The 17,414-nt window shown below is 36.9% G+C and overlaps 1 protein-coding gene and 1 pseudogene across 1 annotated transcript; one reads left to right on the forward strand and one right to left on the reverse strand.

Moving 5' to 3' along the window:
- Nucleotides 1-5,539: 5,539 nt before the first annotated feature.
- On the reverse strand, nt 5,540-11,579 carry LOC132169001 (protein SIEVE ELEMENT OCCLUSION B-like; annotated as a pseudogene).
- A 1,921-nt stretch (nt 11,580-13,500) lies between these two features.
- On the forward strand, nt 13,501-16,570 carry LOC132185140 (cytochrome P450 CYP82D47). Its single transcript, XM_059598956.2, has 2 exons — nt 13,501-14,582; nt 15,845-16,570. Exons 1-2 carry the CDS (start codon nt 13,611-13,613, stop codon nt 16,478-16,480), a joined length of 1,608 nt encoding a protein of 535 aa, XP_059454939.2. The 5' UTR covers nt 13,501-13,610; the 3' UTR covers nt 16,481-16,570.
- The last annotated feature ends 844 nt before the right edge of the window (nt 16,571-17,414 follow it).

Below are 17,414 nucleotides of genomic sequence, written 5' to 3' on the forward strand. Positions count from 1 at the left end.
GGCAACCCTGGTAAGGGAGAAAGAGATTATAGCCATATCTAGCTTGAATGAAGAAAGATGGCAACCCACATTGGTATTTATAGGCATCCAACTCATAAGGCCAAAAAATTGAAGTGGGATGTGAATGCAGTATAATGTAATATTGAAGTCAATTATCTTTAATAATAAATTATAAATTAAAAAAATTATAAATAAAATAAAAAAGGAATACGCCCTAAAATATGGTAGAGAGAGACATGGAGCATGTGTTTTTTTTTTTTTTTTTTAATAAAAAAGATATGCGGAAGATACCAATCGTAGATATTTGACATAGACATGATCATATAGTAGCATCCACTCGATGGTAGCCGCATTAAAGGGATCGTCTAGAAGGTGGGAACTGTACGCACTCCCTCAAATCTAATTGAGTCATCGTTTAATTCCGTCTCATCAAGATACCAATGAAACTCAAGACCGCTAATACTAATAGAATTAAGAATCTTTATTTCAAGAGTTGAACTCTCACTCTATTACATGTCCAACTACTTCAGAGATTTCTTTAAGACTACAGAACCGTCCTATTATATTATCATGAAACGAAGATGAAGGAGCAAGCAGTGGCGCAGCTTGTTCCAGATCTAATCCAACAAAATTAATTCTGACGTAGTTTTATACAAAACTCATGGATGCTGGGATATAGTTCTTTATTTGTCTAACTGCCATCGAGATGCAAAATTAATTGAGTTTTGTGTAATTAAATTCTAAGGTCAAAACATTGTTTGTCAAATACTTGCATTTCTAGGGTATTATATAATACGACTCGTGAATCATGCCCACATCATTTCTATGGTATTATATATAGAGCCTTATTCTTTTATAGATGATCTGGCCGGGCATGATTCACGAGTCGTATTATATATATATTTCATCTCCTAAACTTTCGCAGAGTACGAGGTACATTTATCCAACTCGATACAAATTAATCATTTCAATGGTATTATGTATACTACGAAAGCCATCTAGGTCTTTATTGGGTGCAAGTCAATGGCACATGCACCATATGCACCCTTAAGACCCCATCATGCAACGGTTGATTTAGGGGACAGCTGGTAGGGTGGAATTCTCTTTTAGGGAAAAGTTCACGTACTCCCCTCAAATTAACATGCAATTGACACTGTCTCTCCCAAACTTTCAATTGTGATAATGTCCCTCCCAAACTACTAAAACTTTTTGAATTTATAGAGGTATTTTTGTCTTATTAAAAAATATATAGGGACATTTTTATCTTTTTGCTAGCCTGAGAGGACATTGTCACAATTGAAAGTTTAGGGGGACATTATCAATTAAATGGTAGTTTGAGGGAGATATGTAGATTTTACCCTTTATTTATTATTTATTTTTTTTTGACATGTTAACACAATGGTGAAAGTTTAATCAAATCAAAGTCAATATAGGATCGATTGAATTAGTTAGAGAAGAACAATCTAGCAGGATTTGTGCTCTCCCTTCCAATCTTTATTATTGTGTAATTGGATCCAATAATTCCATGTCTATTTATACGAAAATGATTGAGGTAAATGATCCTAGCAATAGATATTGTCAGGGTATTAGTAGGAGTGTAAATGAGCCGAGCTCGAGTGAGCTTTCCTTATTCGGGCTCGGCTCATTTAAATTTTACTCGAACTCGAGCTTGAGCTGCGACAATGCCTCTTACAAAAAAATATTTTTTCAACGTCTCTCTCCCAATCTCTCTCACCAATCACAGCACATCTTCCACCCCAACTCTCATTTTCCACTCTCTCACTCTCGCTCAGCAAATTTTTGTTAAAATATATATATTTGTTATTGTTATTGTTAGTTACTTAATAAATAAATAAAAAACGAGTAGAGCCTTATACGAGTGCGCTCACGAGCCTAATTGAGTCTAGCCAAGTTTACTTCGTTTAATATTCAAGCAAAAATTTGTATTCACGAAGCGCCTCATTTAATAATCAAGTCGAGCTTATAAGAGCCGATCCAGAATTCGCTCGCGAACACCCCAGCTGTTAGTATTGTTTTGATATTGACGTTCTTGCAACTTGTACGTGCATCTGATAGAAACCCTAAAAAACTTGTGACATTGGCGTTGTCCATTAGCTTCTGCGGTTACCATATAAGACAATGATGAATAATATGGAATCGAAAAAGAGAGATCAAACGAGAGTCGAGACACAGATTTACGTGGTTTGGCAAGATGCCTACGTTCACAAGGGTGCGGTTATATTTTACTATTAATGATTCAAGGTTATAACATAATATATATATATTCAAGGTTATAACATAATATATATATATATATATATATATATATATATATATATATATATAATAAGAAAACTTTAATTGTACGGGCGTATTTTGGAAAACCCCAAAATAACCCGTTCACTCTGCTCTGTCTACTTGGCCCACCACTGGTATTCTAATATTACTCTCTATGCCTGAGAAAATATGAGACATTAGTTCCAACAACTTGCGATGTTTAAGGGGTGTACACTAGGAAAATTCAAAAATGTTCCAATGGTGGTGATGATTTTTTCCAAATTATAAGAGGACTATTGGAAGAGGTTGAGAAGGGAGATTTTGAATTATTGGCAACCATAGCTCAAGAAATCTGACTTCGTATAAATGTTACTTCTCCCAACCGCTTCCATTTGGGAGGCTAAGAAAATTCACAGAAGTGCTAACTTTTACATCCATCATGTGACATATTGGGCCATGACAAAATTCACTTAGGTTGCATTTCCACTTACTTCCCCTCCCCCCCTCCATCCCTGGCCTATTGGTAATCTCTCCCCTTTTAGGGGTTGTTTTGTAGTTCTCGTTCTGTTATGCAATGTTGGTTAATATACATATATATCAACTCAACAAGATTTCACATTGATCCTATCCCATTTTGCAAAATTGCAACACTGACACATTTAAAATCGGCTATTGTAAATTAGTGAAATCACCCACTTGAAAATAGTTCGCATACTGAAATTTATGGTTTCACTTATGACATGATTTGGGAGGCAGAGGCAATGCCCACTTATTTCATGGTAGTCCCATTCAGATTGACCATAGAGAACTACTAAATAGTAAATTCAAGTTTAGTGTAGTATAATTTTTATGTCAACAGAAAAGTTTATATAGAGAGACAATGTACAAATGCACTTGTGATTATATTACAGCAATGCTTCATTGCATGTCAATGCCATCAGGTAGAGAGCATGAGTTTAGGGGATTTCCTATTTCTTGTATCAAGTAGTCAAATGGAAGTCTCCAACAAAGCTTCAGTGGGAAGAACAATATATATAGTTCAAAGTATAGTAACCGAGCAGAAAGGAAAGCATACTAACAAATCTTCGTAATCCTTCTGAATTTTCATCACTTTTGTACTTATCTTCTCAAACTTCAAAAAATCTTAACTTAGTATCGAATTGCCATTTTTTTTTTTTAATTTTTTGCAATGTCACCACTCCGTTAGACATTTTCAAATGGGGTGTTAAAATTACCAAAATACCCTCCATTTTGTTTTTGAAAAAATAAAATTGTAAAGATTTAGGTGTTGATTAGGATTTAATTGAATTTGCAAAAATACCCACGCCAAAATCTTTGCAATTTTTTTTATTTTTTTATTTTTTTTTTAATTTTTTAGGAAAAATTACATTTTAGACCATGGAATTACCTCCCATTTTGACAAGCCCCCCTCACCCTGGAGAAGGATCATCTCCATTTCAAATGAAATGGAGGGGATCCATTTAGTTAAAACAAGAGGACATTTTTGTCCAAAACTTGTCCAAAATATTTGTTTTGGACAAAAATGGCCTCTTGTTTTAACTAAATGGATCCCCTCTATTTCATTTGAAATGGAGAGGATCCAGGTCCCCCCCCCTCCCCCCCCCCAAAAAAAAAAAAAAAAAAAAAAATTTCAAAATCACTCAATTTGAAACCTTGAACTTTCAATTGCAATTAATTTGAACCCATCCGTTAGATTTCGCCATTAACTTCTAACGGCAACACCTAAAAAAACCAAAATATCTCTAATTTTTGTTTTTATAAGAATAAAAAAAAAAAAAAAAGCAAAAAAAAAAAACAAAAATAAGAATAAAAACCCGTGAGTCGGGCAAGACCCACGCGGGTCTGGCCGTAACCCACACCTAGTCTCAGCCAAAGACCCACTGTGGGTCAGTAGACCCACGGCTAGGTCTGGCCGAGACCCAGCTGTGGGTCAGCAGACAGCTGTGACCCAGCCGCGGGTCTCTGGCTGAGACCTAGTGTGGGTCACGACCAGACCCGCGTGGGTCTGGTCTGACCCACGGGTCACATGGCTAGAACCCTTTTTTTTTCAACCAAAAAAAAAAAAAAAAATGGAATTAAGGGTAAATTTAGAATTTTTTTTAAAAAGTAAGATGTATAAACATCATTGTCTCACTTAATTTTAATGTTTAAAATCTGACATAAAGGTTCAAAATGATTGCAATTGAATATTCAAGGGTCCAAATTGAGAGGTTTTAAAGTTTGGGAGGCTTGTTAAAACAGGTGGTAATTTAGGAATCTAAAATAAAGTTTTTACTATTTTTTTTTTTAAAAAAAAAAAATTAAAATATGGGGGTATTTTGGTAATTTTGACACCCTCCGTTAGGATTTACTGGAAAAACCTAAGAAAAGTTTGACATTCCAAAAATTTGAAGTTCAATACACTAAATTGATAGTTTTTGTATTTTGAATGGATAATTACAAAAGTAATAATAGTTCAGGAAGATTAAGTGAAGTTTCCCCTATAAATATCTTCTTTTTGGAAAACCTTACACATCTATTACGTACTATGAACATATGTTCATGACACATTTTATAAACTAAGTGATTCTTATACTTATTGAGTCCTTAGATTCATTTATCCGCCTAGATCAATGTAGTAACCCCATAATTACATAGGTATTGCCTACAGGTGCACGTGTTGTGAAAGATGATCAAGGCCCATATTTCTCTATGGGTTATTTTGGTTTAGGCTATCTATTGCCTCCTGTTTGTGATAAACTACCATATTTAGTCTCTTCTATTATGTATTTGTTTTATTTGTTGCCTATATGTTTTCCTTCGGATTGTATAAACACTTTAATTTATATTTGTTAAAGTGTCGTCTATGGCACTAATGTTTAATTGATGCATTAGTGCGCATTTAAAATGTAAGAAAACAATGTTTATATTTATTTAATTGAGGTATACACTATTTATTTAATTGAGGTATATACATCACCTCTGAAGTGTTATGTGAGTATCAACCTTTTTTAAAGAAAAAATTATTCCCATGCGAGATGTATTATCTCTCATGTAGTAAAGTCACTTGTGAAATTCGATATTTCTACTAATGCCTTGTTATTACAGATGGAGTGTTACACACATACATCATTATATGGTGGGAATCAATCTATTATTAATAAAATAGTTAATGTGGCAGCACTTAAAGCCGATGGTGCATCGCCACGATACAAAGACAATCAAACATTCCATGGTGTCTATGGCAAGGCTAGGGACCAATTTAAAAAAACTTATCATGGCACTCTTTGAAGCAAATCTCGAAACTTTTATTGGGCACATTCACCTTCCACTCTCCAAACATTTCCAAGACCTTCAGAATTGTCATCCCATGATCACTAACTACCCTTGTAGACCATTTTGTCAACACTGCCCATCTACTCTCGTTCTTGAAGGAAAGCACTAGCTTTTGAATTTCCTGGTTCCCAAGGTCAAATTTAGTCTTCTTCTGATTCTCAAAGCGTTTCCAAAAAGGCTTTTGTTTGCAGCCGTTTCCAATGTAAGCCAATTCTATTGAAATGTATGCTTCCTTTATGATTGGATCCTCAGCAACAACATTTACTTTCTTTGAAAATTGTTTAATCCATCTAGTCTTGCCTCCATAAAGAAAAGTGAACTCTTCGATCTAATTGCACAAGATATACATTAATTGTAACCTTAAATTTTAGAAGGCACATTATGAATTTTGCCTAAAACTGCTTTCATGAATATGGGCATATGTGTGTATAGTGTGTGTATGTATATATGTGGAAAAGATATGTACCTATATTCATTTAGAGTTGTGAAAAATAGTTTACCGCGTGAGGTCCAAGTGGTCTCATGTACATCCCACATGCTATAGCAGCTTTTGGTTCATGATCTCGATTGAAAGGGAAGGACATCATTCCATATTGCTGAATTATGTCTAGTGCATTTTTGTTTTTCACATCCCCTTCTGGGTTCATCATTACGACAAGAGACTTATTCTCTAGAATTGGGATCTCCAGCAATTTTCTACTCTTGAAACATACAATTCTCACTTGCCTCATACTCTCGAAATGCCACTCTTCTTTAATGAACTTGAAGCCGACTATTGGTGAAAAGTATTGCACTATGTACCAAGTCAACTTATTTCGCAATATCTCAAACTTCTTTCGTAGGTCATTGGTCCACTGCTCAATAATTGGAATCCATACAATTTTGTATTAGTCCCCTTTCTTTCTTATTCCATCATAAATTGGCATTAAATCCCAGATATCATCGTTGGAGATTTTCAGGCTTGAAATGAACAATAAAACATTCTTCGTTTTCAGCACTTCTATGCTAACCTGATTGTACAAGACAATTGTGAAAATTCAAGTCAATTGTTCAATAAATCATTCTTACTGTGTCTACTGCACATAACTCAGACAAGGTACTATAATATTTATTTAGTTGTGTATCAAGTGCATGCAAAAGAGGAAAAAAAAAAAAAAAATTCTAGAAAAAGTTTGCGTGTTGTGTTTTCGTTTGCAACGCTTACCATTTCATTGGTGGAACCGTCAATAAGAGGCTGCACATCATCCCTGGCGAAAATCGGCCCCTTGAAAACCCCCATGATTTTGTCAGGTATTTGTAAAAGTTCCTTTAGTTTCATTTCTCCCTTCTTTTCCTCTGCATTGAACAAGAATCTTTGGTCAGCGTTGTTGCTCATTTCTAAGCCATTATATTAATTAATTGCATGGGCAACAGAATCCATGGAGCATGCTTCCTTATGATTGAAATTGGCTTTGTGTCTAACCTGTTTCAATTTGGCATCTGCTCTTTAGGGCCTTGAGGGTGACACTGATTGTATGGTCCAAGGGCAATAAATCTTGTGTCTTGTCCCTGGAACCAAGCAACTATGGTCATTTGCAATAGATTAAAAAGGACAATATTGTGTTCAATAAGCAATTGTATTACAACGAGTCTACAATTGTGACATGGCAGTAATTTCTACATAAAAGATTTGAGCATACATAATACGTGCCAAGGACAACAACTTACTCATTGCTAGTGAGACAACAAATCTGAGTTGTGCAAGCTACAAGAGTAATGATAATCTGATTGACACCCTCCCGAATATCGTCCATTTCAGATGAAAAATATGGTGGTATTTTATCGTTGTTAATAAATAGCTTGTTCAACTCAATCAAGGACTCCATGACATCCATGGTGTCATTGATAATTTTGTTAAGTACACCAATCGTTTTCCCATCTTTTTGGAGGTCTAGGTGCTTTAAGGTGGCAGGCACATGTTTTGGGATCTCCATTGATTGGACAAGTTTGTGCGATGAGTGACGTTGGGCAAGAGTCGAGAAATCCTCGTAATCCAAAGCAAAAGCCGCAAGTACCAGCACTGCCTTAGCATTGCATGGGTAGCTCGAGAGTTTGTCATGTATTGACATCGTTGTTTTGTGTGCAATTTCCTCCCCTGGATCCTTCACGCCATCTAACATTACGCATTTGTTATTATGAAGAAAAAGCTATTTTCGTAACAATGTGATAAAACAGATCACATTCATTTCAGTCCTAATTCATCCCACAAACATTTGGGGGGGGGGGGGGGGGGGGGGAATGAGCTATATATTTTGCAAGATTTCCATGGGGTGAAAAAATAAAAAAATTAAGAACAAAAAGTAATTACCTCATAGGAAAGTTGTTTGAGCGTACATAATAGTGGATCGAAGCTGGCCCTGGAAACCTTTTCCTCCTGGTTCTCCATGTATTCCTGGCCCTATATATAGAACGAGTCCTACGAGTATTTTATTCAACTCTCTAAATTTGACTTTCTTCAAAAATTTGAAAAAACTTACAAAAAGAATGTTATTTAACAAGCTCTCTACTTTATTTCAATTTTAACTTTGATCAACAATACTATCCAAATATTAAAAGCCAAAAAGTAAAAGTTATTAGTTTTTAAAATTATATATTCATTTCCCTTCTTTCTTTCATCTAGCAAGAATGAAAAAAGAACTAAAAAAATAAGAAAGAAATAATGTGGGAAAAATATAATTTAACTCCGCAAACTATCAGTCATTTTCATTTTAGCCCCTATTTAAAAAGTGATAAAGTAGCTCCTTAAACTACCAAAAAGTTACAATTTGACCACTCTGTTAGTCAACACCGTCAAATTAAATGAAAAATGCAAAATGACGTCGTTTTTTGAGGTTAAGCTACTAAAAAGCCATTTTGGAAAAAAAAAAAAAAATCAATTTAAAAAATTCTCCCCCTAAAAAAAGGTCGTTTTGAAAAAAAAAAAGGAAAAAAAAAAAAAAAAAAAACGTTGGTTTAGTGGGGTGGCTCACCCCAGCACCGCCGTTCGCCGAACCTCCAAGCACAATCATCACAGTCCTGCAGATCTCTGGTTCGTCGATCTCAGGACAACCAGAACCCCAAGCACGCAGATTGTACGCTGGAGCAAGCCCAGTACGACCGCCGGAGCTCCAAGCGACCAGCACCTCCAATCTGTCACCGCCAATCCCGTGACCCACACAGCTAGAGACCCAAACGACCAAACCAGATTGCCGGTCGCACGCCAGACCCGCCGACCCATTCAACTGCCGTTCGCCAAACCATCAATAGACCCAAGCCACGTCACCGAGTCTCCAAAGCAGATCGTCGGAGACCAACGCACGGCTAGACCCGCCGCTACAGGAAACCCACTCCAACCGCCACCCATAGGCCATGGTGGTGGCAGGGGGGCCACCCCCAGACTTGTGCGGTGGCCGCCCAGCCACACCCACAGGTCTGGTGGCAGCCACCCCCACAAGCCTGGGGATGGCTTGGCGGCCACCCCTAAACCGTTGTTGTTGTGTTTTTTTTTTTTTTTTGAGAAATGCTTAGCTTTATTAAAAAATTTATTTTTTGGCTATTTTAATCCTAAGTGGCATGACCCATTTTTCAAAAATCTATTAATTTATTGTTTAAAATCTATTAATTTTAAAATAGGCCATGCCACCTAGGATTAAAATGACCAAAAGATGGACTTTTTAATAAAGCCAAGTATTTTTCTTTTTTCTTTTTATTTTTTCCCCCCCTCAAAACGACGTCGTTTTGGGAGGCATTTTTTAAATTTTTTTTTTTTCTTCAAAAGGGTAATTTAGTAACTTAATATTGCCAAAACATCGTTTTGAATTTTTCATCCTATTTCACAGTAATGACTAACGGAGTAACCAAATTGCAACTATTTGGTAGTTTGGAATGCTACTTTATCATTTTTTGAACATTATAGGGCTAAAATGAAAATGGCTGGGGGCTAAATTATTTTTTTCCCAAATAATATTTAATTAAAGTAAAGGAAGATACAGTGAATTTAATATTTAGTTCCTTTTAACAGTAACTCTCTAAATTTAAAATGACCCACTAGGGGTGGCTCAGCCACCCCCTAGGCTCTAAGGGGCTAACCGAGCCACCCCCAGGACCCACTGGGGGTGGTTTCGGCCAACCCCAAGGCTCCATGGGGGTGGCCGAGCCACCCCCAGTGGGTACTGAGGGTGGTTTCGGCCACCCCCAAGGCTCCATGGGGGTGGCCGAGCCATCCCCAGTAGGTATTGGGGGTGGTTTCGGCCACCCCCAAGGCTCCATGAGGGTGGCCGAGCCATCCTCAGTGGGTACTGGGGGTGGTTTCCAAGGGGGTGGCCGAGCCACCCCCAAATGGCCAATGAGCCACCCCCAATTGTTTTTCTTTTCTTTTTTGTTTTTTTGTTTTTTTTTTCAAAAATACTTTTTTTAAAAAAAAAAAAATTAAATTAAATAGGTGCCACGTGTCAACATTTGATTGATCCACGTGGAATTCCATTAAGTCAACTAATGGTCAACTGACAGAGAACTAACTTGGTCTACTATCAAAACCACATGGACTTTCTGTGATAAAAATGAAACCCCAAGAGAGAAAAAATAAAGTTGGCAAACCCTAAGAAGGTCTGAGGTATTTAACCCATTTAAAAAATAAAATTTTCTCTTCAAATTTAAAAAAAAAATTAAATTAAATAGGTGCCACGTGTCAACATTTGATTGATCCACGTGGAATTCTATTAAGTCAACTAATGGTCAACTGACAGAGAACTAACTTGGTCTACTATCAAAACCACATGGACTTTCTGTGATAAAAATGAAACCCCAAGAGAGAAAAAATAAAGTTGGCAAACCCTAAGAAGGTCTGAGGTATTTAACCCATTTAAAAAATAAAATTTTCTCTTCAAATTTAACTTTTATTTGAAAAGCTCAGTAAAGATGATGTAACTAATCATCTAAAATAAACCACAAAGACTAATTAACTTGATCCCATCAATAACTAAAAAAATCTTTATCCCATCTATTTGTTCTCTCCTGGATTAAACGTGTTAAATCTGACTATTATATCCCACCATGGGAATCGGACTAGAAGAAAGAAAATATTATGAAGAACATGATGGTAGCTAGAAGCATATATACATACCAGCAAGACATTGTCAACAACATGGATTGCGCGCTTAAGAATGTTTTTGACGACCACGAAAAGAGACTCGGCGTCAAAATTCTGATCAGCAGAAATTTGATTCACGATCTGCTCACCGGACATGGTTAACACGTTCAGCTCACCCTCAATCTGTTTTCTGTTGCAAATTAAAGCATAAGAGGTTGGAAACTCCAAAGTTTGGTGAAGAACCAACGATGGTGGCAGCTCTTGGAATTGGGACAGTTTTGTTTATTGATTCCCACTCTGGGTTGGAGCTTTAATAGTTGGAAACCCAGGCCCCACACCATCATTCTTTATCAAAATTTTAGAATTTCATAAAGAAAGACCAAGAAACTCGAGCATCATCGGTCTACAAGACTACAACCTTCCTAGCTCCTTCCTCGTAGCATCGTGGTCGTTGGCTCAGGACTTGCTTTCACCAAAGTGGGTCTCTTTTTGAAACTTTTTGAAAAATATTTAAGTTTTGAAGAGAGGTTTTTAGAACAAAAAAAGTAAAATTGAAAATTAATTTAGTAGGAGCCAAGTTTAAGAAAAAAGTTAAAAGTTTGGTTTGTTAAAATTGTAGGAAGTGTTTTATAAAAATCAGAAATTGAAAAAATATAATTTTAAAATAAAAAATTTTCAAAAATCAAAAAAAAAAAAAATCAAAATAACATATAAAATGATGTTGCCGCCACCATGGTGGTGCTCCGGTGGTCCTAACGATGGTTGTCAAGTCGCCAATCCTAACTAGCGGCCACTTTAGGGCCACCAAAACTAGTTGGCGGCCAACAGATAGTGAATGTTGGAAACCGATCCTCTCCATTTCATTTAAAATGGAGAGGAACCATTTAGGCAAAAAGGTGAGATGTAATTGTCCTTCTCTTAAAAGATAAGGATAATCTTGTTTTAAATTTTATACATTTTTTACTAAATGGCTCCTCTCCATTCCATTTGAAATGGAGAGGATCCATTTCTGTGAATGCCAGACCACAGCCCTACAATGATTAATTAGGAGGAAAACAATAAATTTTTCTGATATGAATCGAACACAAACAAATAAGAACTCTTCAATACCCACGAAACACAAGAAAATATTGAGTAAGCTACTTGCCTTCAAGTTTTTGCAACTCACAAACCTTCTACTAAAATTTTTTTCAGTGTGTGTTCCTTCTCACAGTCGTCAGCCGCTCACAGAAGTAAACACGATGCAGTTAATATAGGACCGTTTTGTGTGGACCCAAAGGTTGCATCCTTATTTGAGGGATCTATCGTTCTCCTTAAATCAAAGAAGCAAAGAAACCCTGGAACTTGTCAACTTGAAGCAAATAAACCCTCGAACGTGTCGGCTTGAAGACAAAGAAAATATCTTGGTCAATCCGTGCTTCTTGTCTTTTAAAAATTGTCCCTATAAGTTACATTTTTAAGTTACATAAATTTTTTAAAAATGTTAAGGGTATTGACTGAGATTGAACGAATGCGTGTTTGGGGGGCAATTTAGGGAATTTTGCAGCAAAAACAGCTTGTGCGGCGAACGTGAGCTATTTTAGTCAAAGAAGACAACAATGGCTAATAGATAAGTCACATTGCGAAATTTTGAAATTTTGTTAAGGTAAATTGTCAATTTTTAAACATTGAAGGTAAAAGTAAAATCGTGCTAAAACTTTGGGAGCGTGGGGGGAGGGTATAGCATATTTATGTGTGTGATGCACTAGCTCTGTTATGTGTTGATCTAACCTTTTTTTTTTTTTTTTCTTTTTTCTTTTTTTCATTATGACGAGTTAGAGTATGTTTAGAATTGCGTTGGAAGTAGAGCTTTTAAAGTCAGAAATAACTTTTTAGGAAAAAAAAAAAAAAAAAAAAGCTTTAATTTTAAGATTTTCCTAAAAGTGTGTTTTGACAATTTTTAAATTAAAAAAGTCAAATAAGTACTTTTGAAATTTTTTACCAAACATGCCAATTTTTTGTTTGGCACAACTTTTAGGTATTAAAAGTATTTTTTACCCTTTTAATGCAACCTCAAACATGCTCTTAGCAATTGAATTAATTATTTGTATTACCGTATATATGGAATTCTGGAGAAGAAAATGTTAAGTAATTTTGAAGTTTGTATCCTATTAGGAAAGATCTCTCTCTAAGTTGATGACTTTTACTCCATCATTTTGCCAAGGCATTTTGATATACAAGTTTTATAAAAAAAAAACGTTGCATTTGTTCTAAAAATGATGGATTTTGAGAACCAACTTTTGTAAAAATAAGAGACGAATTTTAAATAAACACTCATGTCACACACAAAGAAAATCTGTTAGCTTTTACTTATTGAGCCATGCACTTACTTTTTTTACCTGTAAAATTGTTGAATTTTTGAAACATAGTTGCAGGAGGCGAGAAGGTGCTCTACTTGAACTTAGATTATTATCCATGACCTCCGCAGGAGGCTTTAGCTTTTCATGAGGTGGGTTGACTTTTGCTGAAATCAACCGTTGTTATAAATGTCGTATGTGGGATCTTTTGAAATCGACAATGTTAGTATAAAAATGTGTAATGACATTTATATATATTTGAAGTATGTTCAGTTTAGAGCTATAATATTGTTAAGTTTACATTTTTAAATAAGGGTGAGTATGTGTTTTGAATATATATATATATATATATGCAATTTTCTAATGTGTGAATCAAAGTAAAAGTAGTATCGTCACGTTGAATATGCCAATATTCTATATGGACTAGTTGGGGGTGAGTGTGACTTTCAAAATTCATATAACTTTCGTTGGGCAGTTTATTAATTTTTGAAGCACACGCCTTGAGATTATAATTGGAGCTGCTGCCTTTACCACAACAAAAAATCTGAACCCAAATGGATTTTCTTTCACCTTACCTGAATTCTTCCATGACTGGACTTGTAATTTCCATATTCCTCTTTGGCTACTTCCTCTTAAGGAGGACCAGAGTAAATCGTTCTCCCAACTTAGCACCTTTCCCTGCCGGCGCGTGGCCTGTAATCGGCCACCTCCCTCTGCTGGCAGGAACCGAGCCTCCCCACCGGGCTTTGGGAGCCATGGCCGACAAGTACGGACCACTTTTTACTCTCCGGCTTGGGTTGAATCATGCCTTGGTGTTGAGCAGTTGGGAGATGGCCAAGGAGTGCTTCACCACCAACGACGCGGCGGTGTCGTCGCGGCCGAAGCTCGTCGCCGTCAAACACTTGGGCTATAACTACGCCATGTTCGGCTTCGCGCCGCATGGACCCTACTGGCGTGAATTGCGTAAAATAGTCACCTTACAGCTTCTGTCAAACCGCCGGCTGGAGCTTCTTTCCTACATTCGAGTCTCCGAAGTAAAGGCCTCCGTAGCAGAGCTATACAAGCTCTGGACCGCGAAAAATAACGGGTCCGGGTCAGGGTCCATGTCGGGCCAGATTTCGGTGGAGCTCAAGCAGTGGTTCGGGGATATGAGTCTCAACGTGATACTTAGAATGGTTGCCGGAAAGCGGTACTTTTCTGCCTGTGCGGTGGATGACGATGGTGAGGCACGGCGTTGCCAGAAGGCGCTGGATGAATTCTTCCATTTGCTCGGGTTGTTTGTGGTGTCGGATGCAATTCCTTTACTTGGGTGGTTAGATATTGGTGGGCATGAGAGGGCGATGAAGAAAACTGCAAAGGAATTGGATGGGTTTCTTGGTGAATGTTTGGAAGAGCATAAGCGTAAGAGAGCTTCAGGCGGCGTCCCCAGAGGGGAGCAAGATTTCATGGACGTGATGCTTTCTGTCCTCGATGGCAAACCCCTTGCAGGTTTTGATGCTGATACCATCATCAAAGCCACATCTCTGGTACGCATAATTTCACCCTTTTTCACTTCTTTAATTAGGGTACATATATTTTCAATGCGAATTTCAATTCAATATGAAATTAGCATAATTATTAATTACGTATATTTAAACCGGTCGAATTATGGTTAATCAGTTTAGTTTTACACTCATGTCTAGTCACAATCAGAACTCAACACTTAGCATTTAAGTTTGGGGTTAACTACTTAATACCCCATCTAGGGTTTGGAAACTTTATTTTTACCTTCTTATGGTTTCATTTTTATCACAGGACCCTTCTGGGGTTTTAATAAAGGACCAAGTTAGTCTATCTGTTAGTTGACCGTTAAGACTGATACGTGGACCAATCAGATGTTGGCACATGGCACCTATTTAAATTTTTTAAAAAAAATTTAAAAAAAAAAAACGTTTTTTTTTTCAGAAAAAAAAAAAAAAAAAAAAAAAAAAAAAAAAGAAGGAAAAAAATTCGGCCACCCCCTTGGCCATTTGGGGGTGGCTCTTTGGCCATGGGGTTGGCCAGCCAAGGGGGTGGCCAAAACCACTCCCACTACCCACTGGGGTTGGCCGAGCCACCTCCACGGAGCCTAGGGGGTGGCCGAAACCACCCCCAACCACAATTGGGGGTGGTCGAAGCCACCCCCAAGGCTCCATGGGGGTGGCTCTTGGTGCCTAGGGGGTGGCCGAGCCACCCCCAATTTTTTTCCTTTTTTTTTTCTTTTTTTTTAAAAAAAAAATACATTTTTTTAATTTAAAAAATTAAATTAAATAAGTGCCACGTGTTAACATCTGATTGGTCTACGTGTCAGTCATAACGGTCAACTAACGGATAGACTAACTTGGTCCTTTATCAAAACCTCAGGGGGGTCCTGTGATAAAAATGAAACCCCAAAGAAGTAAAAATAAAGTTTCCAAATCCCAGAGGGGGTATTAAGTACTTAACCCTTAATTTTGATAATTTTAATTTCGACTCTACTCACGAACATGACATGAATCTAATAGAAATTAGTAATGTTACACACACGCTCAATTTCTCACACCTATTTAGCGTTACTTATATGAAATTAGCCGATTCGTATCGATAGGTCTCAGTAGTTTAATTAAATAGGTTATTTTAAAATTGACTTATAAAATTTTATATTTTAATTCGACACGCGAATACAAATTGTTAGCCCTAAGATGATTGTGTTAGTGGAACTTTGCTTTTTAAGTAATCAGGATCATTTGTTTGAGAGTATATCACTCTTAACAAAAACTGCACTTTGTAGAGTATGATTGCAGGAGCAAGTGACACCAGCATGGTAACTCTAACGTGGGCAATATCGCTATTGTTGAACAACTTGCATGTGTTGAAAAAAGCCCAAGATGAACTTGACAGCCAAGTGGGTAAAGAAAGAATTATAGACAAGTCAGATATTGAAAAGCTAGTCTTCCTCCAAGCAATAGTAAAAGAGACATTACGTTTATACCCACCAGGACCATTATCAGCACCACGTGAATTTATGGAAGACTGCACCATAGGAGGCTACCAAGTCCCTAAAGGCACCCGGCTGATCACAAACACATGGAAAATCCAGACAGATCCACGCATATGGTCAAACCCGTTGAATTTTGAGCCAGAGAGATTTCTCACCACCCACAAAGATGTTGACGTTAGGGGTCGACATTTTGAATTGATCCCTTTTGGAAGTGGCAGAAGGGCATGCCCTGGAACGTCTTTTGCCCTTCAAATGGTACACTTAGCCCTGGCCAGTTTTTTGCACATGTACGAGATTTCAACTCCCTCTAATGCACCGGTTGATATGAGTGAGAGGTTTGGATTAACAAACATAAGAGCCACCCCACTTGAAGTTCTTGTCGCACCGCGCCTACCTTCGGAGCTTTATGGAGTAAATACTATTTAATGAATTTATATATTAGTGTTAATTACTTAATAAATTACTATATAAGTACTGTAGTATAATTGAAATGATGGGTAGTTGTTATTTCTGGAACCCTCTGGTCAAATATCGGGTGCTGGTTTCTGAACCTGGCTGGCTAATTTTACCATGATACATTGGACCTGAAGGATAAGGACGACGTTACATCAGTGATGGAAGAAAGCAATAAAACTATCAGGTCAGTTTCCCAAAAGTTTAGTTAAATTTTCTTAGTCATGTGGGGTACTATAATAAAAGTATCATCTATTATATTAAAATTTTTTTTTTTTTTTTTTTTTAACTAATCTTATCTCACTCCAGTTCAAAAGCCCAGACGTCATCCGACCTGCCACCAGTCATCATAAAAGAAACCCTTAAGCTTGATTGCCGAGCAAAAGCAAGAAACTTCGCCCGTCGTATAATGGTCGCCCTATCACAGGCCTAACTTTACAAACACTTTAAAGGAAGAAAAAAAATCAGCCAAACACTTTAAAGAAAGTTTGGCAATGGATCTACAATGATATTCTTCATGTAAACCACGTCAAGAAACTTATTTATTTATTTATTTGTTTTTTTTATGAGCTAAAAGAGTAGGTCTAGGAAATCAATTGTGGCTATCCTACCTGAGCGTGACTATAGTAGCACCTACTCCCTCAAGTTCAACTGAGCTATAGTCTAACCCTAGGGTTGGGCATTGATAGAAAATTTTTTGTTTTGTCAAAATGTCAATAAAATAGAAAATTTCACCGACTTATTCCGCCAAATTTTTGTCCCAACACTGATAGGCGGTCAGTAAAATCGGTTGGTAAAGTCGGTATGTGAAAAAATTGAAAATTATTGGCAAAGTTGGTCGGTAAAGTCGATTCGGTTAACAGATTTTATTTCACCTACCGAACCGAATTTGTCGAAAAATAAATAA

Source organism: Corylus avellana, chromosome 2 (assembly GCF_965113065.1).
Source record: "Corylus avellana chromosome 2, dhCorAvel1.hap1.2, whole genome shotgun sequence".
Classification (NCBI taxonomy): domain Eukaryota; kingdom Viridiplantae; phylum Streptophyta; class Magnoliopsida; order Fagales; family Betulaceae; genus Corylus; species Corylus avellana.

What these genes read in the sequence shown, in the direction of transcription:
- LOC132185140 (XM_059598956.2), top strand. Translation starts at nt 13,611, where the DNA reads ATGGATTTTCTTTCACCTTACCTGAATTCTTCCATGACTGGACTTGTA. An exon ending in TCATCAAAGCCACATCTCTG is followed by an intron (nt 14,583 to 15,844) that starts GTACGCATAATT and finishes TGCACTTTGTAG; the next exon opens with AGTATGATTGCAGGAGCAAG.